The following is a 22,519-nucleotide window of genomic DNA, read 5'->3' on the forward strand; positions in this document are numbered from 1 at the left end:
CATTTGGCGCTTCTGACAAAACCCTCAAGGGCCTCAGCACCCTCCAGCTGAGAGTGGGAGGAGTTTTAGAGAGAGCAGGTCTCTCTGTTCCTCAGAGAGGCAGAGAGGGGTTACGCTTGGAGCCTGGATGGCCCCTTCAGGGTGGCTGAGGGGGCCAGCTGGAGCCCACAGAAAACAAACCCACCAAAGGCCAGCACCCCCCCCCCGGGGGGGAATGGTTTTCCTGGCCCAGCGGAGATGGGCAGGAGTGGGGTGGGTGTTGAAGCCCCCCACCCCCCTTTCCTGTTGAGGCAGTGGAAGGGTTAACTCACTGCAGGGTGGGAGTGGGCTACCAGCCCTGGCTCTGGATCTGTACCTCCTGGGGACAGGCAGCAGGCAGGCCTCCCGCCTCCGAAGGTGCCTCCCGCCTGGCCAGCAGGAAGGGGTTAACCAGCCCTGCGCTTCCTCCTGTGTCCTGTTACTGCTGAGGCAGACCGGCCGGGCCAGACGAGCAACTTTCCTGCGAGTGCTGAGTGCTGCCTGCCGGCTGGGCGGCCACAAGACCGGCAGGCAAGAGGCAGAGCTGCAGCCCACTCTGGGGACCCTGCCGCCACCCTTCCAAGGGGTTTGAGCCTCCTGGGAGAGGGTGGGCATCTCCAGGACGAGGGTCCATGGTGGATGGCCCTGGGGACGCTCTCGAGGCTGTGCTGTGCCCCTGCCACGCGGGTCGGAAGGTCACTGCAGAGGCCGCTTGAGGTCCCGGGGCTGGGGCCAAGGGAGCCTGCACCAGAGGTAAGCTGGCCCCTCCCTGGCCGCGGGGGTGCCTCTCAGGGAAGGCTTGGGGCTTTGCCTTCCTCCCCGGTTCCAGGGAGAGGGAGGAGGAGGACAGGGCCACAGAGGATCCTGGAGGCATCCTGCCTGCTGCCCCTCCCTCTCCCTCCCTGCGGCCCCCAGGAAGCAGGACTCAGGCTGGCTCCCCACCCTGGGACCAGCATCTTTGGTGGCATTCTCCACAGACTTCCATCCTCCTCTGCCCACCCCTGCTCCTCAGCCCCTGTTGCACCTCCAGCCTCAGGGCAGCCCCCACCTCCTTCCAGGGTCCCAGGACGCAACCACCCGGGGCTGACTTAAGCTTAGAGCTCCAGCTTACACCTGTCCCTCCACCGGCTGGAGTTACTCACTCCCACTCCCTCGGCTCCCCGCCCTGTGGCTCCCGCGGACCTGATTCATGGCAGAGGTTGGGGCTGTCATAGCGGAGGCTAGGAGGCGCTCCGGGCTGGTGGGGCACACACACACTTTGGACAAACTCTTGCACGTGACTCAACATATCTAAGCTCCTTCCTTCTCCCTGAATCCCTGCTCTGGGGCTGCCCTCTACTTCCTTAGCCCTGACAGTTTCCCCAGTCCTGAGGAAAGAACCCCCCTCACCCCTGTAAAGGGTTCCTTGGCACCCTATATAAAGGAGAGAGCTGAGACCTGTGCCCCAGGGCCTGCCCCCCCAGCCGGTCCCTCCCCACTCTGCCCCATACCCTCCTGCCTCTGCCCCCCGCCCCCGCCATCTCTGAATGAGCCTCTCAGGCTCTGCCTTCTCTGTGTCCTTCCCTCCACCTGCCAGGGTCTGGCTCAAGGTCACTGCAGTAATTCCATACCCGCCCGCCCGGGCCTGCCGCTGCCGCCACTGGCTGCTGGGTTTCTGTTTCACTCCCTTTTATTTCTGGGCATATTGTGTTCGATAAAACCCTGGGCTTGTAACACCGCTGGCAGGGCTCCCAGCTGTCTCTCCCGTTCCTTCGTTCCTTCGTTCCTTCCTTTCCTCCTCCCTCCCTTCCGTGCTCTCTGGGGCTCACCCTGCCCCCTCTTCCTCCGCACCTTGTCCCTTCTAACTTTAGGAGAGGGAAGTCCAGGCACCTCCCAGAGGCTTCTGATCCATCCCTTGCCCCAGCTCTGGCAAAGGTGTGCAGAGAAAGCTCCTCCGATTCCCCCTCTAGAAGGAGAGTCCAGGCAGGGCTGCAGGCTCCGAGCTGCGAGCTGCGGGGCCCCTCCCAGGACCCCAGGCTGGGCTGCAGCACCGGGGAAGCCAGGCTCTGGTAGGGCTGCTGGTGGAGTCAGGATGCCTGACTGGTTCTGCTGGTTTCTGCGGCCAGCACTGGGAGGGCCATGCACTCAGGGCGGGCTGTGGCGCACAATTATTTCTCATCTTGACTCTTGCCACCCTCCAGCCCACTGGTTGGGGAGGTAAAGACAGGTCTGAGTCACTAGTGAGGGGGAGGGCAAGAGTTAAACAAGTGTTGGCCGTGGCATCTCCACAGAAGGCCTGCCAGGCTGGACGGACAGACAGCAGGCAGAAGGTAGGCAGCCTTTCAGCCAGCATTCCATCCTCCTGCTGTCCCACGGGATCCCCTCCTCTGGGCCCAAGCTCTCCCAGGCACCTGGGCCCTGAAGAAGCCTGCCAAGGCCTGCTGGCTGCTTTGAACTGAGCCCAGGGCTGGCAGGGCTGGGTGGAGGAAAGTCCAAATGGGGGAGGGCAGGATGGGCATCTTCTGACTCCTGCTGAGACCCAGGGTAGAGCTGAGAGGTGGTGGTGGTATTGGTGGGGGTTCACAGGTGCTGTGGAGGCTCTGTGGGTCGAGCCTGTGTGTGTCTGTGTGTGCGTGTACCTGTACCAGAGAAACAGCTGTGGCAGGGGGATTCTGGTTTGGGTTTCTGGTAGGGCCCTGGGAGAACCTTTTTCTGTCTTGAACCTGGGTTTGCTTTCCCCAGATGGCCTAGTCCTGAAGCTGGGTGGGGAGGGCAGCGGGTGGACCCTGTTTCCCCCTCAGCTGGGGTATCAGGGGTCTGCCCCACACCCAAGGCCTCAGGTTTGGGGCGCTTAGGCCAGACTTGCCTTCAGGGAGCTTACATTCTGGCCAAGATGGGACTGAATAAAGCAATCAGATGAATTAATTACAAAACCAGTAACCCTGACAGTAAGTATGGGATTCGTCTTCTAGAGACCTAGGTGTTTGTCCCAGCTCTGCCGCCTGTACACCATGCCACTGTGGGCAGGCCACGACCCTCCCTGACCTCAGTGCTCTGGTGTGTACCACAGGGGTGACAGTGGCTAGGTCTCTTTGAGAGGCAGGCCCCCCCTTCCTGCCCCATTCTCCTCTCTAGGCTTCTGGCCCAGCTCAAGTATTCCCTCTGAGCTACCCTTTCTCACCCTGCAGCTTCACCTTCCCTTCAGATCTCTGGCCGTCACCTCCACTGGGAAGTCCCCCCGATTTTCCTAGCTTGGGTGCTCCTGGGCATGCCCATGCTCGACTGAATCGTCTTTGCCCCTGCAGCTGGATGTGTGTGGGCCAGGACTTGTGCTCTGTGCCTGGCACGGGGTGGGGCTCAGAGAAGGGCCCAGGGACTAGACGTTGGATGAATTAAGGTGCGCAAACTAACGCCATGAGAAAGGAAGAGAATGGGGTCCGAGGAGCTGGAAAGGACACGTCCTAAGCTAGATCCCGGCAGAAATGGGAGCCGTAGCCAAGCAGGAGCAGGGCGGGCTGGCATTCCTGGGGGTGACTTTCGTGTGTCTCGCTAAGGGCAAGAGCTGGCAGGTGGGGGAGGGTGTCTGCTGGGGTAGGTCATGGCTCATGCCAGCTCTGTGACCCTCACTTCCCCGTCTGTGACCGGAGGTAATAACGATCTCGTCTTTGTAGTACGACTGTGATGAGCAATGAGCACACGACGCTAGAAGTGCCTGCCGAATTCTATGTAAAATAAGAAAAATAAAAATAAGTGCCTGCCAGAGGCTGCTCCTGGCCGCGGGGACCCCTGGCCAGGCCTTCAGTCCGTGGCTGCGGGACCGTCGAGGCGGGCCACCGCCCCTGAGTTCCGTCCCTCTCTTCCTCAGACTCATGTGGAACCCAAGGACGCAGCCGCCCTGCTGAGAGCACGGCGGCCCATCTCTGGAGACTGTGACCTCGAGACGGTGGCCCTCGGCCCTCCACCTCCAGCTGGGGCGGGGGCCGCCCATCGCCAAGTCCCCAGCCATGACGACGTCGGCGCTGCGGCGTCAGGTCAAGAACATCGTGCACAACTACTCGGAGGCAGAGGTCAAAGTGCGCGAGGCCACCAGCAACGACCCTTGGGGCCCGCCAAGCTCGCTCATGTCGGAGATCGCCGACCTGACCTTCAACACAGTGGCCTTCGCCGAGGTCATGGGCATGCTGTGGCGGCGGCTCAACGACAGCGGCAAGAACTGGCGGCACGTGTACAAGGCGCTGACGCTGCTGGACTACCTGCTCAAGACGGGCTCCGAGCGGGTGGCCCACCAGTGCCGCGAGAACCTCTACACCATCCAGACGCTCAAGGACTTCCAGTACATCGACCGTGACGGCAAGGACCAGGGCGTCAACGTGCGCGAGAAGGTCAAGCAGGTGATGGCCTTGCTCAAGGATGAGGAGCGCCTCCGGCAGGAGCGGACCCACGCCCTCAAGACCAAGGAACGCATGGCACTGGAGGGCGCGGGCATCGGCAGCGGGCAGCTGGGCCTCGGCCGCTCTCGCGGGTCCCCGTCCTCCTACAACTGTGAGTGAGCCCCGGGGGCGGGGGGTGCGGCCCGAGTTCCGAGGGATGTCACGAGCACTCAGGGAGATGAGGAAGGGAGCACTGGAAGACAGACGCCTGGCGCCGCAGGGCCCTGCCAGTGAGCGCAGAGCGCGGCGGGATGCTGCCCGCTGGTCAGGGAGCCGCAGCCGGACTCTGCGGTCAGTCCGGGAGCAGGCTGCGTTCTGCGCCTTTCCAGCTGAGTCATCTAGACGGCCGCCTCTCTGAATCTCTGCTTCCTCACCTGTGAAGTAGGGGGAATCTTATCTACTCCAGTTGTTGGATGTGAGAATTAGGTGAGACCAGCCCCAGGAACGCCCTTGGGCCTGTGCCCAGCCACGTGGCACAGAGCACTCCATCAGTGGCGTTCCTCGTGACCCCCTGCTCGAGGACACTGTCCTTGAAAACGGGGGTGGCTGCAGAGCTCTTCTCGACTCTCCTCCCTGCCCCACTGTGGGCTTCCTCTGAGGGGTCCTCAGGAGGGCCCTCCTTTCGTAAAGCCCTTGAAGGCATGCCGGTTTGACTGACTGGAACCTCGAACCCTCCCCCCTCACCGGACCCCAGGCGGGATGGGACCCCACTGGAAGAGTGCAGGACCTGGACAAGGGGACCTGGCTTTGAGTCTTCCCTCAGGACCCCAGCCAGGCAACCCTGTAAAGGAGAGATTGGAATCTCTGATGGGGGTGGAATGGGAAATCTTACACAAAGTGCCAGGCACGCTGCCTGGTCCCCTGGAGCCCTCAATGGCCAGTTGTTTCCCTCCTCCTCAGTTTCCCTCTCTGAACCTTAGCTTCCTGCTGGGGAGGGGGAGGGGAGAGGCGCGGGCTCCTCTGTGGTTACAGAAGCCTCGAGAGCCGGTGATAGCTGGTGGTGGTCATTGCAGCCTCCTCCTCATCCCCCCGCTACACCTCCGACTTGGAGCAGGCCCGGCCCCAGACGTCAGGAGAAGAGGAGCTGCAGCTGCAGCTGGCCCTGGCCATGAGCCGTGAGGAGGCTGAGAAGGTGAGGCCCTGGGGTAGCCGGGGAAGCCCCACAGCTGGGCTGGGGGTGGCATGTGGGGGGGGGCTAGAGGGAGGAAGGAAGGGTACCCAGATGCCCCACACCTTGACTCCTAGGCTCCTCTACTTTGGGCCCCAAGACCCCAGTATGGCTCCCAGGGACAGCACAGGGCCTGTCCTTGTCCCTGCGATTGTTCAGACAGGGACTGCCTACCTGCCTCCAGTCCCCTCTGGCTGGGGCTAGAAAGGGCAGTGAGTAGCTGGTGGGTTGAGGGTACGTGTGTGTCTTCTGGGCCTGCTGTGGTCCCATGGAAGGGAAGCAGTGAGTGTGCTGAGAGACACAGAGATAGGCTGACCCCACAATCCCTGCCATCAGCTGTCCTTTTGGGAGGACAGGGATCCCCCCCCCGCCAATATCATTCTCTCTGCCATCACCTCTGTGGATCCAGGTAGACTGGGCGGGAAGCAGCTGGTCCTCACATAGCAGGGCTTGGGGGCACTCAGGGAACTGAGAAGAAAAGGATCAATCTTTTGGATTTTGAAACTGGTTGCAGATCCCGGCAGGGGGAAGGCCACACCCACCTGGCTGCCTGGGGGCAGGCCGCTCACACCCACTCAGGGTGGGCACTTCTCCCTCCATCCCCTTCCCTCTGCCGGGCTATGTTGCCCTCCTAGCCGGGAGTGGGAGCACTGGGCCCTGCTCACCCCTCTCTTCCTCCCTCACAGCCGGTCCCCCCAGCCTCCCACAGGGATGAGGATCTGCAGCTGCAGCTGGCTCTGCGTCTGAGCCGGCAGGAGCATGAGAAGGTAGTGGGCCGAGCGTCCTGCGCAGGTGCAGGCACTGGTGCAGGTGCAGGTGCAGGTGCTGGTGCAGGGACTGGTGCAGGTGCTGGTGTAGGAGCAGGTGCAGGTGCTGGTGTAGGAGCAGGTGCTGGTGCAGGTGCAGGAGCAGGGGCTGGTGTAGGAGTAGGTGCAGGTGCAGGGGCTGGTGCAGGAGCAGGTGCTGGTGTAGGAGCAGGTGCAGGTGCTGGTGCAGTGACAGGTGCAGGAGCAGGTGCAGGGGCTGGTGCAGGTGCTACACAGGCACTAACGAGGCTCCTCCCGCTTCACCCAGTGGTTCTGCTGTGCCTAACCTCTCTCTCACTGCACTCTTCTCACCTTCAGCTCCAGTCCCCTCAAGTCCAGCCTGGGAGGCTCATGCTATCCTCACTCCTCTTGCCTTCTGCAGGAGGTGAGGTCTTGGCGGGGAGATGACTCCCCTGTGGCCAATGGCACTGGGGCCATGGTCCGCCGTTGGCAAGACAAAGAGCCGGAGAGAGAAGAGAAGAAGGAGGAGGATGAGAAGTTGAAAACCAGCCAGGTAGGGAGGGGCTGCAGCGCATGGGCTGACCGAGCCTGCGACATGAACTGAGTTGATATTTGTAGAGTTTAGAACCATGCTTCATACTTAGTAAGTGCTGTTTAAGCATTTATTCAATGAAAATGAGAGTGGAGGGGTGCAGTAGCCCCTAGTCCCAGATTGCACAGGCTGATCACTGAGCTGACAGCGAAGGGGGATACAAAGAATCCTGATCTGAGGCCCCAGGATTCAGGTTCTGGATTGCTGCTACTCTGACTTGGGGCACATCACTGCTGGCCTCAGTTTCCCCCTTTTGTTGGACAGCTCCACCTCTGGCGGTGTAGGATTATGAGATGCTGTGGAAGCAGCTGGCAGGGCCAGACTCAGGCACATGGTACTGACAATATCTTGGGCTCATACACATACTTTCCAAGCATAGGGGAGTGGGTAGCTGCTGGGAACAAAGCCACCCTCCAAAGTGCCGCATGCTACCCTTAGGATGTCTCTATCCCCTTTCTGCCCATGCTCACGGTGGCTACTTTCTGACTTAGGAGGGCAGACTTGTCATCAAATTTGTCTTTTACTACTGATGGGTTGGGGATCAGGACAACTGAGGAAGAGGTCAGGCAGGCCTGGGTTTAGCCCAGCTCTGCCTCTCCCCAGCTGTGTGACTTCATACAAAGCATCTCCCCTCTCTGGGCCTCAAGTGGCGCATCTGTAAAATGGGCACACCACTACCCGCACTACCTTCTGCACAGGGTTGTTATGAAAATCCGGCACTAAATGGATGAGGAAACATTTTATAAACTGCAAAACACTGTACAGAGGTGAGGGATCATTAGTAGATGTTTGTGAAATGAATAAAGGAGAGAATGAACAGGACTGAGGGAGACAGGCCAGGGACCGCCCTTTCTTTGGTCTCGCCCACTTCTGAGCCATGGCTGCCTCTCCCACTCCACAGTCCTCCATCCTGGACTTGGCAGACATCTTCGCACCCACCCCGGCCCTGCCCTCCACTCACTGCTCCGCTGACCCATGGGACATCCCAGGTGGGCACGCAGGGCTGCAAGAGGTTCCCAGGCTGGCCCCAGAAAGCCCCTTCCTTTCCAGCCACTTGCTGGCACCCCCTCCCCATAGCTGAGGACCACTGGGCAAGTCACTCAGCCCTCTGAGCCTCAGCTTTCCTCTGGGACACGGGGTTGTAGTGAGGGATGGGAGAGCACGTCTGAAGAGCCCAGCTCAGAGATGTTCTCTCATTTCCCCTGGTCACCCTGGCTTTTCTGTCCCGGCCCCTCCCTGAGTGGGAGGGTGACCAGAGCTGCCCAGGCCTGGGAGTCCAGGCTCCTGGCATAACTTGCTCAGTATGGGCTCCAGCTTGCTGGGTGGATCCTGAGGCAGCATCCCAGCTGTGAAATGGGACCCTTGGCCTCCCAACTTGGTCTGGGTAACTGGGAAGGGCCCTGGACTGGGTGTAAAGGTGGGCCTGAGGTCATGTCTGTGCTCTTCCTGTTTTAGGTCTCAAGTCGAGCACAGAGCTCAGTGGCTCCTCCTGGGGGCCTTCTGCAGACCCCTGGTCTCCTGTTCCCTCAGGAAGTGCCCTGTCCAGAAGCCAGCCCTGGGACTTGCCCCCTATGCTCTCCTCCTCTGAGCCCTGGGGCCGGACCCCAGTGCTGCCCGCCAGACCCCCTTCCACAGACCTCTGGGCACAGAACTCCCCCCACCACAAACTCCCCGACACTGGGGCTGACCCTTGGGGGGCCTCTGTGGACACCTCCAGTGCACCTGGTAAGCAGAGGGCCAGAGGGTGTGGGTGAAGGGCTGGAGGACTGCTGGGTCCCCTCCCTCCAGTGCCAAGGGGCAGCACATTCTGTCCATGTTAAGAGGACTGCTTGCCTGAAAGGTGTCAGACCAGTGCCTGCCCTTTTTGCCAACCCACCTCCTCTCCCTCTTCCTCCTTGGCCAGCTCTAGGTGGTACCTCACCCTTTGACCCATTTGCCAAACCTCCAGTATCCACAGAGACCAAGGAGGGGCCAGAGTGTGCCCAGGTCCTGCCCTCTGGGAAGCCCAGCAGTCCTGTGGGTAAGCAGGAGGAGGCAGGGGATGATACAGCTCTGGGGAATGAGGGGCCCACCCAGAGGTGACCTCTGTCCTCTTCTTCCCACAGAATGACCATTCCCTCTCCCTACCAATGAGTTCTATCATCTCTGTTCCAGAACTGGACCTGTTTGGAGACCCCATCCCCAGTTTCAAGCAAAATGACACCAAGGAGCTAGATACCTTTGACCTAGGTGTACTGGGGGAAGCGCTAACCGAGCCCAGCAAGGAGGCCCGAGCACGCCGTACTCCAGAGTCTTTCCTGGGCCCTTCAGCCTCCTCTTTGGTCAACCTTGATTCATTAGTCAAGGCGCCCCAGGCCGCAAAGACCCGAAACCCCTTCCTGACAGGTAGGACACCCCTTGTCCCCACCGGGTCTCAACACTGGGGACTCCCTGCTCTCCCCATCACTCTTTTCAGAGCCCAGCCCCTGCCCTAAAAATCTTACTCTTCTTCCCTATTTCTGAGACTCCAGATCTTGACTCCCTCTCCCCCCCCCGCCCCATTTAGGGCTGTGTCCCCTGGCGCGCTCCAAGCTCCCCACCCACTCTCGTTCCGCAGGTCTCAGCGCTCCATCCCCCACCAACCCGTTCGGTGCGGGCGAGCAGGGCAGGCCGACCCTGAACCAGATGCGCACCGGGTCGCCGGCGCTGGGCTTGGCGGCCAGCGGGCCGGTCGGGGCGCCCTTGGGCTCCATGACCTACAGTGCCTCCCTGCCCCTCCCGCTCAGCAGCGTGCCGGCCGGCGTGACCCTCCCGGCCTCGGTCAGCGTCTTCCCGCAGGCGGGCGCCTTCACGCCGCCGCCCGCGAGCCTGCCGCAGCCGCTGCTGCCCACGTCGGGCTCCGCCGGGCCGCTCCAGCCGCCCCCGCAGGCCGGCACCAACCCCTTCCTCTGAGCGCCGCCCCGCCCCGCCCCGCCGCCCGGCGCATGCGCGCGAGGGCCCGCCCCCCGGGGCGGGGCGGGGCTGTCACCCCAGACCCGTCCCGGGAAGCCCGGAACGGCTGAGACTCCGCCCCGCGGCCCGGCCTCCGCAGCCCCTCGGGAGCTCCTGGAGCGGGACACTGACGACTCCCCGGGGCCGAGACCACGCCCGCGCCCTAAAGGCTGGAACCCGCTTCCTCAGCTCCCACCACGCGGACGTTTTGCGAGGCGTGGCGGCTGGGTCAGGACCGCAGCGCGAATCTCCGGCTGCCGTGGAAACAAGTGCTCCGCAGTGTGGGGCACACAAATGCTCCCACTCTCCCTACAACCCCCACAGCCTGGCACCTTCGCTTCCAGATGCTCCCCAGGCTCTCACTCATTCTCTCATTTCATTCATTTACCACAGATCAGCACTGGGGATGATCTCACGGCAGGGAACAGCAGGCAGGTGTTCCCATTCGTTGCGCACTCGTTCTGTGCTAAGCACTTTAGACAGATTATTTAATTTAATCCTTACAACAACCCTCCGAGGTAGATCATACTATTCCCACTCGAGACTGGCTACATAATTTGTGGGGCCCAGTGCAAAATGAAGAGGCGAGGCCCTTGCTCCAAATTAAGAATTTCAAAATGGGGGCAGGAGAGCATTAAACCAAGCGCATAGCCCTTGGTACTGCTCTCATTTTATAGGTGAGCAAACAGGCTCAGAGAGGTTAAGCGGCATGCTCAAAATCACAGAGCTAGCATGGACTGGGGCTGGGATTCAGACTGGCTCCACAGCCCCGAGCTCCCAGGCTGGGCCCCAGGTTTCATTTGCAAATATTGACCTGCTGTGAACAAAGTGCTGGGCTCACCTGGGAGGGATCCAAGAATTGCTAAGCCCACAGCCTCCAAAGAGCTCAGAACTCAGTGGGGAGACAAGCCGGGTCCTGGAGCCCTTGTGCTCGTTTGTTTTACTGAATCACCTTAAATCTGGCTCTACCCTCCCCCGCCTTCCTTCACCAGGGCAAGAAATTCTATCTCAGCCCTGCCCAGAGAGCCTGACTCCTCCTGGGGGACTTAGGTCGGGTCTGAGGACCCAAGGGGAGGGGCAGGGCATGGTACCTCACCCGAGGGCCACCATCGTGACCCCCATTCCTTTTCTCCTCAATGCTCTCCCACCACTAGACCACCGGACCCTGATTTGTCCTCAGGGGTCAGGGTCTGGCCCTGCTACCAGCCCTCACCCCCTATTGGGTCCCTGAGGGGAAACAGCCTTCTGTAGACCAGAAACACCAAAATGGGGGAGGATCTGATTCTGCTCTCTTTCTTAAGTGGAAGGGGGAACTGGGGAAGGGAACTGCTTTGGTGTTTTGTTTTGTTTTGGAGGGAGGGAGGGAGACCTACCATGGCTGTTACAGGCAGGATGGACAAGAGCCCTACTTCGGAGTCAGACCGACAGAGTTCAAAACTCTGCTCCAAGATTTGCACTTAATAATAATAATAATCACTTAGTAATAAGTGGTTATGCTCCCTGACCTTGAGTAAATTACTTAACCTCTCTATGACTCTGCCTCCATTTCCTTACTTGTCAAATGGGAACAGAGTTCCTTCCTCAGGAGGTTGCTCTGTGGCTCCTCCCAGCCAGTGTCCACTTGGCCCAGGGCCCACCCTCTTCAGAGACTACCCGTGAGCAATGAGCCCGTCATACCCCTCATTCCTGGTCTTGCCAGGCAGCGCCCAGAGTCCAGCCCCCATCTCCCTTCGGCCACACACGCCTGGGAGCTCTCCATACTTGGTTGCTGACTCACCCGTCGCCCCTCCCCTACCTGGGCCCCCCTCTTCTATACTGGCTCTCCCTTGTGGACTTTACTTGCCTGAGGACTTCCAAGGGGTGCTGCCTGACCCCCACAGAGAAGAGGTTGGTAGCCTTGTTCCCCATAGCTACTTCTGGACCATTTGCCTCCTGTCAGAACCTTCCTTCTTGGAGGCTGGAGCCACTCAGCCGTCCTGCCTGCTCTCCACCCGGGGCTGTGCTCCACCTCACCCCACCATGCTTCGGTCTTGGCTCACAGTCTCCTCACCCAGATCTTGCTTAACCCTGCGTGACTCCATTATTGAGGAGGACGACCTTGGCCTCTCAGCTACCCTTAACCCATGGTCACTCTTTTGGGCTTGTTATCACCCCAGATTCCTTCACATTCAAGGCAGGCTTCTTGTTCTCTGATCTTAATCTCATTCCTTCCAGGGAGCACCCACCAGACCCTTGGCCTGCTAACCTTTCTGCCACCACCCCAGCCTTCTCAGAGATCTCTTCTCTCCTTCACGTCCTCAACTGTCTTCTCTCAACCAAATCCTTCCCCTTGATATTTGCCATAATGGGCCTCATCCATCTTGAAAGTCTTTCCATCTTTCCCCTCATATCAAGCGCCCATGCTACCTCTCTTTGTCCCCTTTCTTTCCTCTCCTCCTGACCCAGTCCAGTCGGCTTCTAATGTCTGCCAAGCCCACCCAACGGCCCCCATGTTGCTGAAGCCAGTAGGCCTTTTTCTGTCCCATCCCGGTTGGCTTTTCCAGAACCCGACCATGAGGACCCTTCTTCCTTACAACTGTCTGTCCCATTGCCTTTGGGACACCACCCTCTCCTGGTGTTCCCTTGACCCTCCGGTCGTTCTGTGTCTTCCATGGGTGCGCTCCTGAATTCCCTGAGCCCGGACCTGAGTCTGCTTCTCTCCTCTTGCTGCTCCCTGGATGGGCCCTTCCATGCCTGCACTGTCCGCGCATTGAACCCCCCCATTCCTCCCACCAACCTCTCCTCTCCACGTTCTCTCCACACTTGCATCTCAAGGGCACCTCCAACCAACGTGTCCAAAAATGACCTCATGAACCCCCCCCCACCCCCGAGCCTCTCTGTGCCCCCTCCTCAGCAAATGGCCTCACCCTTCAGCGTAAGCCCTGCTCTGCGAACCAGTCTTGGCCCCTCCCTCTCCCTCACGGCCAATCCTGAGGATGTCTCCTCCTCCACAGGCCTCAAGACCTTCCCCTCACGACCTCCCCTTCACAGGTGTAGACCTCCACCATCTCCCCTGGGTCCTGCCAGGGCCTTCTAACCGATCCTGTTTCCACTTGTGCCCCTTTCCAGTCCATTCTCCACTAGGAAGCCAGAGGGACCTTTCCAATGTGCAGGGTCACTCCCCTGACCAAAGCCCTTCAATCTGTTTCTCTTCTCATCAACAACCCAAACTCCTAACTCACAGTTCTTGAGTCCCTCCAGGACCTGGATGCCTGCCCTCCCTCCAAACTCCCAGCGTCATCTCTCCTATCTCTCTCTTCCCTTTGCTCTCTGCCCTGCAGCCGTGCCTGCCTTCATGCCTCAGCCCTGACTCACTGCTATGCCACAGGGCCTTTGCACATCTGCTCCTCTTGCTTCCCCAGCACTCCCCCCATGTGCTCTCTGGACCCCATCCTCTTGTTCTTCCATGGCTGCTACACAAATGTGATTCCCTCAGGGAAACCTCCTGCCTCGCCTCTCCCACCAGACCAGGCTCCTGGTTATACTTAGTCATGGCACTTCGCACAGTGGGTGGTTGTACATTCATGTGTGTGGCTGTCAGATTAACTTCTGTCTCCTTCAACAGACTGAGCAACCCAGGGGCAGGAGCCTGGTCTGTCTCCGCCCACCATTGTACCTAAGCAGAGTGCCTGGCAGGCAGTAGGCACTCAATAAATATTGGCTGAATGTAGCAAATGAGACAAGCGTGTAAAGTACATGATAGGACACGACTTTGGCTCATCGTTATTATTCAGGGAAGCCTCCTTGGAGTGGGTGGGATTTGAGCAGGGTCTGGAGATGGAGCGGCAGAGCCCAAGCTCACTGGCCAGGTGGGTCTGGACAAGCACTGCCTTCTGTTCACCCCTCATTTCCCATTTGTAAATGAGCAAGGGTTGGATAAAATGAGCTGAGCCTCTGGCATCCCACGGCCCTGACACCTTCACAACCCTGCATGTTCTTCCCATGAGGGTGATCCTCCCGCAGCAGCTGGTTTAGGTCTAGCTGAGTCCGCCCAATTTTGTGCATAGACCCGCGCCCTGGCGGGTCTCCTAAGCCCCGCTGCACGGGCTGCAATCCCACGCTCGGCCACCGGGCGGCGCGCGGAGACCAGCCACTCGGCGGCCGGGCTTCCCGGAGAAGACCCGCCAGCGGCTGGGTAGGTGCCCTGGCCCGCCCCTCGCAGCCTGCAGGCCTCCCTCCCAGTCCGCAGCGTCCCGAGCAGGAGCCATGCTGGGCGCAAGGGCCCGGCTGGGCCGCGGCCTCCCGCTGCCCCGCGCCGGGCCCGGCCTCGCCGCGAGCCGCAGGTATGGGTGGGTGAGTCGGCTGCTGCGGCAAGCCCTGCGCCTGAAGGGCCCCGGGACCGGTTGTCACTGTGCTGGTCCCCAGTGGCCCCGTGGCCACCCCTCCTACGTCCTCCCCACTCCAATCTGCTCCCGCGACCTGGCCCAGGCAGTAATGCCCTCCTTCCGCTGTCTCCCGGTCCCTTCCTGGGTCCCTTCCTGCCGTAGGGCTAGCTCCTCGGGGACTCTCCTGACACCACCTCTAGGAAGACTTCCTTGAACCCCAATGCTGGACCAAGGGTCCTTATCCAGCGGCACCCTGGGCTGACCTGTGACAGTCCTTACGGCTGCAGGGGCCTGTCAGGTCTGCCCTGCTTGCCAGTCTCCCAGGCTGAGCCCCCTGAGATCTGAGCCAGTTTCTGACTCCCTGGGCAGCCTGGGGGTGTGGCCTCATGGAGGTACCCAGGGGATGCATGTTGAGTGAGAAGGTCCCTAGTGTCGATCTTCCTCTCGTTGCCCCTCACCCGGTCCAGTCCCAGATCCAGTTCTTGCCCTGTCTAGCCACCAGCAGCTGGCAGCCTGCCGCCCAGATCACCAACCCAGGCCGGCCGGAGACACACCTCCAGCGCAGCCATCACAGGAGGGGCCCTGTGGGGGGGGGGAGAATGGAGACTGAAGGACCATTCTGCCCATTGTGACTCACCCTGACCTCACAGTCATCATCCTTCCCACCGCCAGGTCCGAGAGGTTGGGGGAGACTAACCTGGCAGGGAGCCCCCAATGAGCCACCTTCCTTCACCCCCCCAAAAACACAAGGGGGAGCACAAAGGCCACGGTCTCCCCCGTGGTTCAGAAAGGTGGGTTGGGCTGGGAGCAGGGGGTTCCGGGAGAGGGGATGGAGGGCAGATGGAGTGGTGTGGGCATCTGGGGTAGGCCCTGGGGGAGGTGGGTGGAAACCCCTCACCTGACCCCCTGCCCGTGCCAGGGGTAGCTCCTCCCGGGACAAGGACCGAAGTGTGACTGTCAGCAGTACGGTGCCCATGCCTGTTGGAGGGAAGGGAAGCCGGACCAGCTGCTCCCCATCCACACTCCAGAAGGTTCCCAATCGCCTGATCAATGAGAAGTCACCATACCTCCTGCAACATGCTTACAACCCTGTGGACTGGTGAGGACCACTCCTGATGCCCTTCCCCCCACCCCGGGGGAGGCAACAGGGCTCTCAGCCCCTCCTGCATCCCCCCTGCCCCTGCATCCCACCCATCCTGGGGCTAGTGAATGATGCCCAACTGTGCCGGGCCTAGGTATCCCTGGGGGCAGGAAGCCTTCGACAAGGCCAGGAAAGAAAACAAGCCAATTTTCCTTTCAGGTAACATAGCCACCTTCCCTGGGATGGGAGGAAGGGAGCAGGAGTGGAGAAGGGAAGGGTCCTCTGGGCCTGGGGCCTCCCAGGAAACCACCAACCAGTCACTGGTACCCCCCTCCCCCCCGGCCCACCATGGCCCCATTCCAGTGGGGTACTCCACCTGTCACTGGTGCCACATGATGGAGGAGGAATCCTTCCAGAACGAGGAGATTGGCCGCCTGCTCAGTGAGGACTTCGTCAGCGTGAAGGTTGACCGGGAGGAGCGGCCGGATGTGGACAAGGTGTATATGACCTTTGTGCAAGTGAGCAGTCTCCTCGTGTATCGGGCTGGGGGGGGTTGTCCGAGCACAGGGGGCCGCTCCCCTCACCCTCGCCCTCTCTCTGCCAGGCCACCAGCAGCGGTGGGGGCTGGCCCATGAATGTGTGGTTGACTCCCAACCTCCAGCCCTTTGTGGGAGGCACCTATTTTCCCCCTGAGGATGGCTTGACCCGAGTTGGCTTCCGCACGGTGCTGCTGAGGATACGGGAGCAGGTGGGTGTGCTCCCAGGGAGTGGAGAGGGGTGGGGACTGGGGGGGACCAGGGCGAGGGGCCCCCACTGTCTGCTGACCTCCAGTGGAAACTGCCTCCCACAGTGGAAACAGAACAAGACCACTCTGCTGGAGAACAGCCAGCGTGTCACCACGGCCCTGCTGGCCCGCTCGGAGATCAGCATGGGCGACCGGCAGGTGCCCCCCTCTGCCGCCACCATGAACAGCCGCTGCTTCCAGCAGCTGGATGAGGGCTATGATGAGGAGTACGGTGGCTTTGCGGAGGCCCCCAAGTTCCCCACGCCGGGTCCGTGCCCCCTCCATGCCTGCCCCACCCACATCCCAGCCCTTCGACGCCTGTCCGGCCCATCTTTTCTGACCCCTAGCTGGGTCATTAACTGCCTGCTCTCCAGACTGGCCACTGAGCTCCTTCCCCTCCACGCCTGCCAGTGGCTCTCTCGTGAAGACCTAATTTGTGGTCTGAGTGGCAACCCCATGGCACTGACCTGCGTAACGCTGTTCTGTTCTCCGTGTTGACCATTGACCTCCTAACCTCCAGCTTGTCCCGGAAGTCAGCCTGTTGAGTGAAATCCTAACCCCAGCCTGGCCAGAGGCCTCCCGATCACCCGGATCTCTGCCCCCTCCCCTGTGTCCCCCATGCTCTCACCCAAGTGCTCTTGGTGCCCACAGTGATCCTGAACTTCCTGTTCTCCTATTGGCTCAGCCATCGACTAACCCAGGATGGCTCTCGGGCCCAACAGATGGCCTTGCACACCCTGAAAATGATGGCTAACGGGGGCATCCGAGACCACGTGGGACAGGTGAGGCGGATTTGGCATTCCCTGGGAGGGACAGCAGGAGGCAGTGGGGTGGGGGCAGAGGCTGGGGTCGGCTTCCAGCCCCATGTCCTGCCTGGCACAGGGTTTCCACCGCTACTCCACTGACCGCCAGTGGCACATCCCCCACTTTGAGAAGATGCTGTACGACCAGGCACAGCTCGCAGTGGCCTATACGCAGGCCTTCCAGGTGACGCCTGAACCCGGCCCAGGGCAAGGATACCTAGCCTGTCCACCTACCTCTGGCTGCCCCCCCAGGGACTTTCTTGGGGACTGGAACTGCCCCTTAACTTCACCCCGATTCCCTCCCATGTGCCCAGGCTCCCTCCCCACCCTCCTGGGAGAATGCTGACTGTCCTCTCTATACCCAGGCCATCCCAGAGACCTCTGTTCACAGTCTCCTTCCTCCCGCCTCAGATCTCCGGGGACGAGTTCTACTCCGACGTTGCCAAAGGCATCCTGCAGTACGTGGCTCGGAACCTGAGTCATCGGGTGTGTGTCCATTGAGGCAGGCGGGCCTGGCTGCGGGAGGGCTTGGGGCCTCCGCTGCCCTGAAGGCTGGGGCCAGCCAGCTCTCCTCTCCCCACAGTCTGGAGGCTTCTATAGTGCAGAAGACGCAGACTCCCCCCCAGAGCGGGGCATGCGGCCCAAAGAGGGTGCCTTCTATGTGTGGACAGTGAAAGAGGTCCAGCAGCTCCTTCCTGAGCCTGTGCTGGGTGCCACTGAGCCCCTGACCTCGGGCCAGCTCCTCATGAAGCACTACGGGCTCACGGAGGCTGGCAATATCAGCCCCAGTCAGGTGACGATGCTTGCGGCCGGGGAGGGGTCCTGAGGCCCTGCAGGTGAGGGGACTCCCTCTCACAAGGGCTGTTCTCCTCAGGACCCCAAGGGGGAGCTGCAGGGCCAGAATGTGCTGACTGTCCGGTATTCGCTGGAACTGACCGCTGCCCGCTTTGGCCTGGACGTGGATGCTGTCCGGACCTTGCTCAACACGGGACTGGAGAAGCTCTTCCAGGCCCGGAAACATCGGCCGAAGCCACACCTGGACAGCAAGATGCTGGCCGCCTGGAACGGTGGGGTGGCCATGCCTGACGCCTGATCCCCGTTTACAGAGTTACCCTTCTCGAGGCCCCTTCTAGATGTCAGGCACCTGCTAGATATCAGTTCTCCCTTTATCCGGTGTATCATCCCCAATTTACAGATGAGCCAACCGAGGCTTGAAGAACTTAAGTGACCCACTCCAGGTCACACACAGGGGGCAGGAGCTCTTACTCATTCGCCTCCTTGTTCCAGAGAGGTGTCAAGGCTTGGGGGGGAGGGGTTCGGCACGGCCGTACCTGGAAGGGCCCAGCTAGCTTCTCACAACCACCGGTGTCTCTCCCCTCCAGGACTGATGGTGTCTGGCTATGCCGTGACTGGGGCTGTCCTGGGCCTGGAAAGGCTGATCACCTGTGCCATCAATGGTGCCAAGTTCCTGAAACGGCATATGTTTGACGTGGCCAGAGGCCGCCTGATGCGGACCTGCTACGCGGGTCCCGGGGGAACCGTGGAGCACAGGTCAGGGGTGGGGCAGCCTGGAAGCCTTGTCTCCCTGGGCATCCCAGGCCTCTCTCTGCCCCTCTCCCTACCCCTCAGCCTCCTGGTAGGCCTCAATCCCAGCTCTGCCATCCACTCGCAGTGAGCTCTAAACTTCCCTGGGCCCAGTTACTCACCCGGGAATCAGCTAAAGGTACCCACTCAAGACCTAGACGTTGACGGTTAAATGAAAGGGTCCTGGCCAAGGGCCTCATCTGGGAAAGCCCCTCTTTCCCGGGGCCCGTCTCCAGCCCCTTCCCCAATGCCTGTCCCCCCAGCAACCCGCCCTGCTGGGGCTTCCTGGAAGACTACGCCTTTGTAGTCCGGGGCCTACTGGACCTGTACGAGGCCTCACAGGAGAGCTCCTGGCTCGAGTGGGCTCTGCGGCTGCAGGACACGCAGGACAGGCTTTTCTGGGACACCCGCGGCGGCGGCTACTTCTGCAGTGAGGCCGAACTGGGGGCTGGTCTGCCCCTGCGTCTGAAGGACGGTCAGTGGTGGGTGTGGAGCTGACGTGGACCCAGTGAGGGCTTGGTTTTCCCTGCAGGAAGGATAAGCACAGGCTGGTGGTGAAGAGCCAGCGTGGGTTCACATTGCCACCCCTTTTTAACCACCTGACTTGGAGTGTGGCTCATTCTATTCCAGACCCTCAGTTTCTTAATGTGTGAAACAGAGCTAACGTTGGCACTAACTTCCAGGCTGGGTATAGAGATGAACTCAGCCATATTCCGAGTAGCACACTGGGCGGCAGTGACTGGCATGGCCGGATTCACATATCGCACGAGGCTTACCCTCCCGAAATACGGTGGAGCAGGGGAAACAGCTAGTAAACTGTAATGACTCATACAAGAGTGCATGCACAGATGGGTCGTTACAATGTGAGCGCCATCAAGAAGTAGGTGCCTGGCCCCTTCCGTTTTTAGTACGGCTCACCATCACCTGATGCGTCTGCTCTGTTCATGGTCTCCCAACTCAAATGTAAGCACCTGGGGAGCAAGACTTTTCCTCTTCCTTTTGCATTCCCAGAGTCTAGTGTAGGCCTGGCACGTGGCATGTGCTCCATAAATGTTAACAGAAGGAATGAAAGGACCTGGAGAGAGAAGAACAGTGGGGCCCAACTCAGCTAGGGGAAGGGCGGAACAAACCTGGGACAGGTGTCATTTAGCCAAGGGTTAGAGAAGCCTGGAGAAAGGAGGATGGGGCCGAGGCCAGGGGAGGGGAGGCGCCCACGTGGACAAAGCTGGATCCCTGCAGGGTCTTACAGGTGTGGCAAGGAGTGGAAATCTTTGGAAGGTTTTAAGTAGGTTGTGATCTGGTCTGGTTAGGTCTAGGAATATCATTCTGACTGAAGGTGGACAAGGGACCTTCAGAAGGGAGCAGGGGAACCTGGGTGACCAGTTAGGAGGCCGTTAGTGGCATTCAGTCCTGGTGAGGGCTGGCCGTGGACAAGCTAGAAGAATGAGATGGGGAGAAGTGATGGGATTTAGGTCTACTCTGGCCACAGGTCCAGTAGACTACGGGTGGATTAGAAGTGGGAAGTGGGAGGGGGGGAGGGCAAGGATGATGGCACTCTGGCTTGAGCAGCTGGGTGGCTGGATTGAGGAGTCCACAGTGAGACGGGAGAGCTGGGAGGCCAAACGTTCACCCTGGGGTAAATGGCCGAGAGCAAAAGATCAGCAACTGTTGGTGCTGGCCTTCCCATCAGAGCTGGGGCAGGATTGGGCAGGGGGGTGGACTCTTTCCCATCCCATCCCATCCCCAACCCCCACCACTGTGGCCATAGTCCTGGGGCAGGGCCCCGGGACTCAGCAACCCTCCCTCACCGCCCCCACCCCGCTGCCCTCTGCAGACCAGGATGGCGCGGAGCCCAGTGCCAACTCCGTGTCGGCGCACAATCTGCTTCGGCTGCACGGCTTTACGGGGCACAAAGACTGGATGGACAAGTGTGTGTGCCTATTGACCGCCTTCTCTGAGCGCATGCGCCGCGTCCCCGTGGCATTGCCCGAGATGGTCCGCGCCCTCTCAGCCCATCAGCAGACCCTCAAGCAGGTATGTGTGGGGGGTGCGCAGGGGCTTGCGCTGGGACCCTGAGTGGGAGGGGATCTGGGGCTGCAGTGGGGGCTGGGGACGCGGGTTGGGGCTGTCCCCCAGAGCTCAGGTCTGTGAGTGCATGGCCATCTCGGAGTATGTGTGCAGGTGTCGCATGGGGATATCCCTATGAGCTGATCTACGCGGCGGAGCTGTCCGAGTGAGCGCGCATCCGAGGAGCCAGGCCTCTGGCATGGGCTGTTCCTGGGGCTCTCAGCGCATGGAGGGCGGGCGGCGGGGGCTAGAGATGCGTCCCTGGGGCTGGTGAAGGGTTTCTCTGTAGGTCTCGGTGTGTCTGTGTGGTTGGGTCTGTCGGTGTGAGTGCAGCCCTGTGCTTATCTGCGTGCAAGCCCCTCCTGGCGTTCTTGCTGCGTGTGCATGTCTAGATGTGTGCGACTGTGTCTGCAGGCTGCTGAGCGCGTGCCGGTGAGCGTTCGCGGTCCGTGTTCGCCTGTCGGCGTGTGTATGCGGTTATGTTCAGGTTGTATTTGCATGTTTGCCGCATCTCTCTGTGCGTATGTGTGTGTGTCGTGAGCTGGTGTCTGCACCTAGGGGGGTGTCTCCCCGTGTTCGCATCTCAGCCGCTGTGTAGGACACCGTCACTTTGTGTGTCCTGGGTGTGTGTGTCCACGTCCCCGCTTGCTGAGCTTGCGTCTGAGGCAGCCTGCAGGCAGCTGGTCTGGAGGCCGCTGAGCCACGTCTGCGCTCCTTCCTGGGGCTATAGCGCGGAGCGGAGGGAGCACGGGGAACCTCAGGGAGGCCTGGGTCCGGCTCCCTGCACCCGACTCTGGAGTTCCCTTTTGATTCTGGCCAGATCGTGATCTGTGGAGACCCCCAGGCCAAGGACACCAAGGCTCTGTTGCAGTGTGTGCACTCCATCTACATCCCTAACAAGGTTAGAATCTGTGAGCCCGACCCCCACCTCCAACTCCCCTGCCCAGGCCCCCGCCCCTCCACACCTCTCTACTATCCCCTCCTCTGGAGGCCTCGGAACAGAAAGCCACCATGGGCCCCACCAGTGTCCCAGGGCCCCCCAGGTGACCGTCTACTCTGCTGCTCCCACAGGTGCTGATCCTGGCCAACGGAGACCCCTCCAGCTTCCTGTCCCGCCAGCTGCCCTTCCTCAGTACCCTGCGGCGGCTGGAAGATCGGGCCACGGCCTACGTGTGTGAGAACCAAGCCTGCTCGATGCCCATCACGGAGCCCAATGAGTTACGGAAACTGTTACACCAGTGACTGCCTCGGCCGCCTCAGGCGGGGGCAGGAGGCCGAGCTTCCCAGCTGGCCGGAGACTCAGGCCCGGTAGGGTCTTGCACACGCTGCGGCCATCCCTGGGCACCCTGTCACCAGGTGCCCTTGGCCATCCTCACCGCTCCCCTCATGGGCACCCACTCATCCTGGAATAAACCTAACAGCGTCCCGCGGAAACCTCGGGGCCTCCGCCTTGCTTGTGAGAGGGGGGCCTCCAGCTCACCCCTCCACCTTCGCCAGTGATGCTGCCCAGTCGTGGTCATTGCAGCTTAAACTCAGGGCAGGGGGCCCGTAATGACCACTGGGGGTGGGGGTTGGGGTGCGGACTTGCCCTGGGGGGGAAAGGCCAATCCTGGCCCTCCATGGGGTTCGGAAAGGGGCCTGCCCTCCCCTTCCCACTGTCTCCTGTTTTAAGCTGGGAAGAGAAAGGGGATGCTTTATATGAGCGCTTATTTTTTATGGAATGGTGACATTTGCATAAGCTCTGGTATATATGGGAGCTGCTGTTCTTAGGACGAGGGATGTTTATTTTGGGGTGTCCATTCAGCCCCCAGCCCTACCCCAGGATGGAGCCAAGGCCGCCCCACAGGAGGTCATATTGTCCGTGCCCCTGCTTTCACTCAGACCAGTCCAAGGAGGGCGCTCCGTCACTTGG

The 22,519-nt window shown here is 60.7% G+C and overlaps 2 protein-coding genes across 6 annotated transcripts; both read left to right on the forward strand.

The window, feature by feature from the left end:
* The first annotated feature begins 270 nt into the window (after positions 1 to 270).
* On the forward strand, positions 271 to 10,026 carry EPN3 (epsin 3). Of its 2 annotated transcripts, XM_045773027.2 has the most exons (10): positions 272 to 771; positions 3,863 to 4,539; positions 5,441 to 5,559; positions 6,282 to 6,362; positions 6,784 to 6,915; positions 7,856 to 7,943; positions 8,410 to 8,679; positions 8,858 to 8,974; positions 9,109 to 9,339; positions 9,551 to 10,026. In XM_045773027.2, the coding sequence occupies exons 2-10, from the start codon at positions 4,002 to 4,004 to the stop codon at positions 9,883 to 9,885; spliced, it is 1,911 nt and encodes a 636-aa protein (XP_045628983.2). In that variant the 5' UTR covers positions 272 to 771; positions 3,863 to 4,001; the 3' UTR covers positions 9,886 to 10,026. The 2 variants fall into 2 exon arrangements, with proteins under 2 accessions (XP_045628984.2, XP_045628983.2); XM_045773028.2 differs by lacking the exon at positions 6,282 to 6,362 and having other exon boundaries at positions 271 to 771.
* Positions 10,027 to 14,094: 4,068 nt separating this feature from the next.
* Positions 14,095 to 22,063, forward strand: SPATA20 (spermatogenesis associated 20). Of its 4 annotated transcripts, XM_045773077.2 has the most exons (17): positions 14,106 to 14,246; positions 14,961 to 15,079; positions 15,208 to 15,387; positions 15,524 to 15,588; positions 15,733 to 15,887; positions 15,974 to 16,117; positions 16,220 to 16,421; positions 16,805 to 16,935; positions 17,036 to 17,140; positions 17,368 to 17,442; positions 17,540 to 17,749; positions 17,831 to 18,023; positions 18,339 to 18,507; positions 18,804 to 19,015; positions 20,375 to 20,574; positions 21,428 to 21,508; positions 21,679 to 22,063. In XM_045773077.2, exons 2-17 carry the CDS (start codon positions 15,003 to 15,005, stop codon positions 21,847 to 21,849), a joined length of 2,370 nt encoding a protein of 789 aa, XP_045629033.1. In that variant the 5' UTR covers positions 14,106 to 14,246; positions 14,961 to 15,002; the 3' UTR covers positions 21,850 to 22,063. The 4 variants fall into 4 exon arrangements, with proteins under 4 accessions (XP_045629034.1, XP_045629032.1, XP_045629035.1 ...); XM_045773078.2 differs by lacking the exon at positions 14,961 to 15,079 and having other exon boundaries at positions 14,095 to 14,246; positions 15,733 to 15,866; XM_045773076.2 differs by lacking the exon at positions 14,961 to 15,079 and having other exon boundaries at positions 14,095 to 14,246; positions 21,679 to 22,062.
* Positions 22,064 to 22,519: the final 456 nt, after the last annotated feature.

The sequence above is a fragment of the Ursus americanus genome, chromosome 23 (genome assembly GCF_024610735.1).
Source record: "Ursus americanus isolate L20-20 chromosome 23, mUrsAme1.1.p, whole genome shotgun sequence".
Classification (NCBI taxonomy): Eukaryota; Metazoa; Chordata; class Mammalia; order Carnivora; family Ursidae; genus Ursus; species Ursus americanus.

Coding starts and splice junctions, on each gene's coding strand:
- EPN3 (XM_045773027.2), top strand. CDS start 4,002: ATGACGACGTCGGCGCTGCGGCGTCAGGTCAAGAACATCGTGCACAAC. Junction 6,916..7,855: donor AGAAGTTGAAAACCAGCCAG/GTAGGGAGGGGC, acceptor CCCACTCCACAG/TCCTCCATCCTGGACTTGGC. Junction 8,680..8,857: donor GGACACCTCCAGTGCACCTG/GTAAGCAGAGGG, acceptor CTCCTTGGCCAG/CTCTAGGTGGTACCTCACCC.
- SPATA20 (XM_045773076.2), top strand. CDS start 14,170: ATGCTGGGCGCAAGGGCCCGGCTGGGCCGCGGCCTCCCGCTGCCCCGC. Junction 16,118..16,219: donor TGCTGAGGATACGGGAGCAG/GTGGGTGTGCTC, acceptor TGCCTCCCACAG/TGGAAACAGAACAAGACCAC. Junction 19,016..20,374: donor GCCCCTGCGTCTGAAGGACG/GTCAGTGGTGGG, acceptor TGCCCTCTGCAG/ACCAGGATGGCGCGGAGCCC.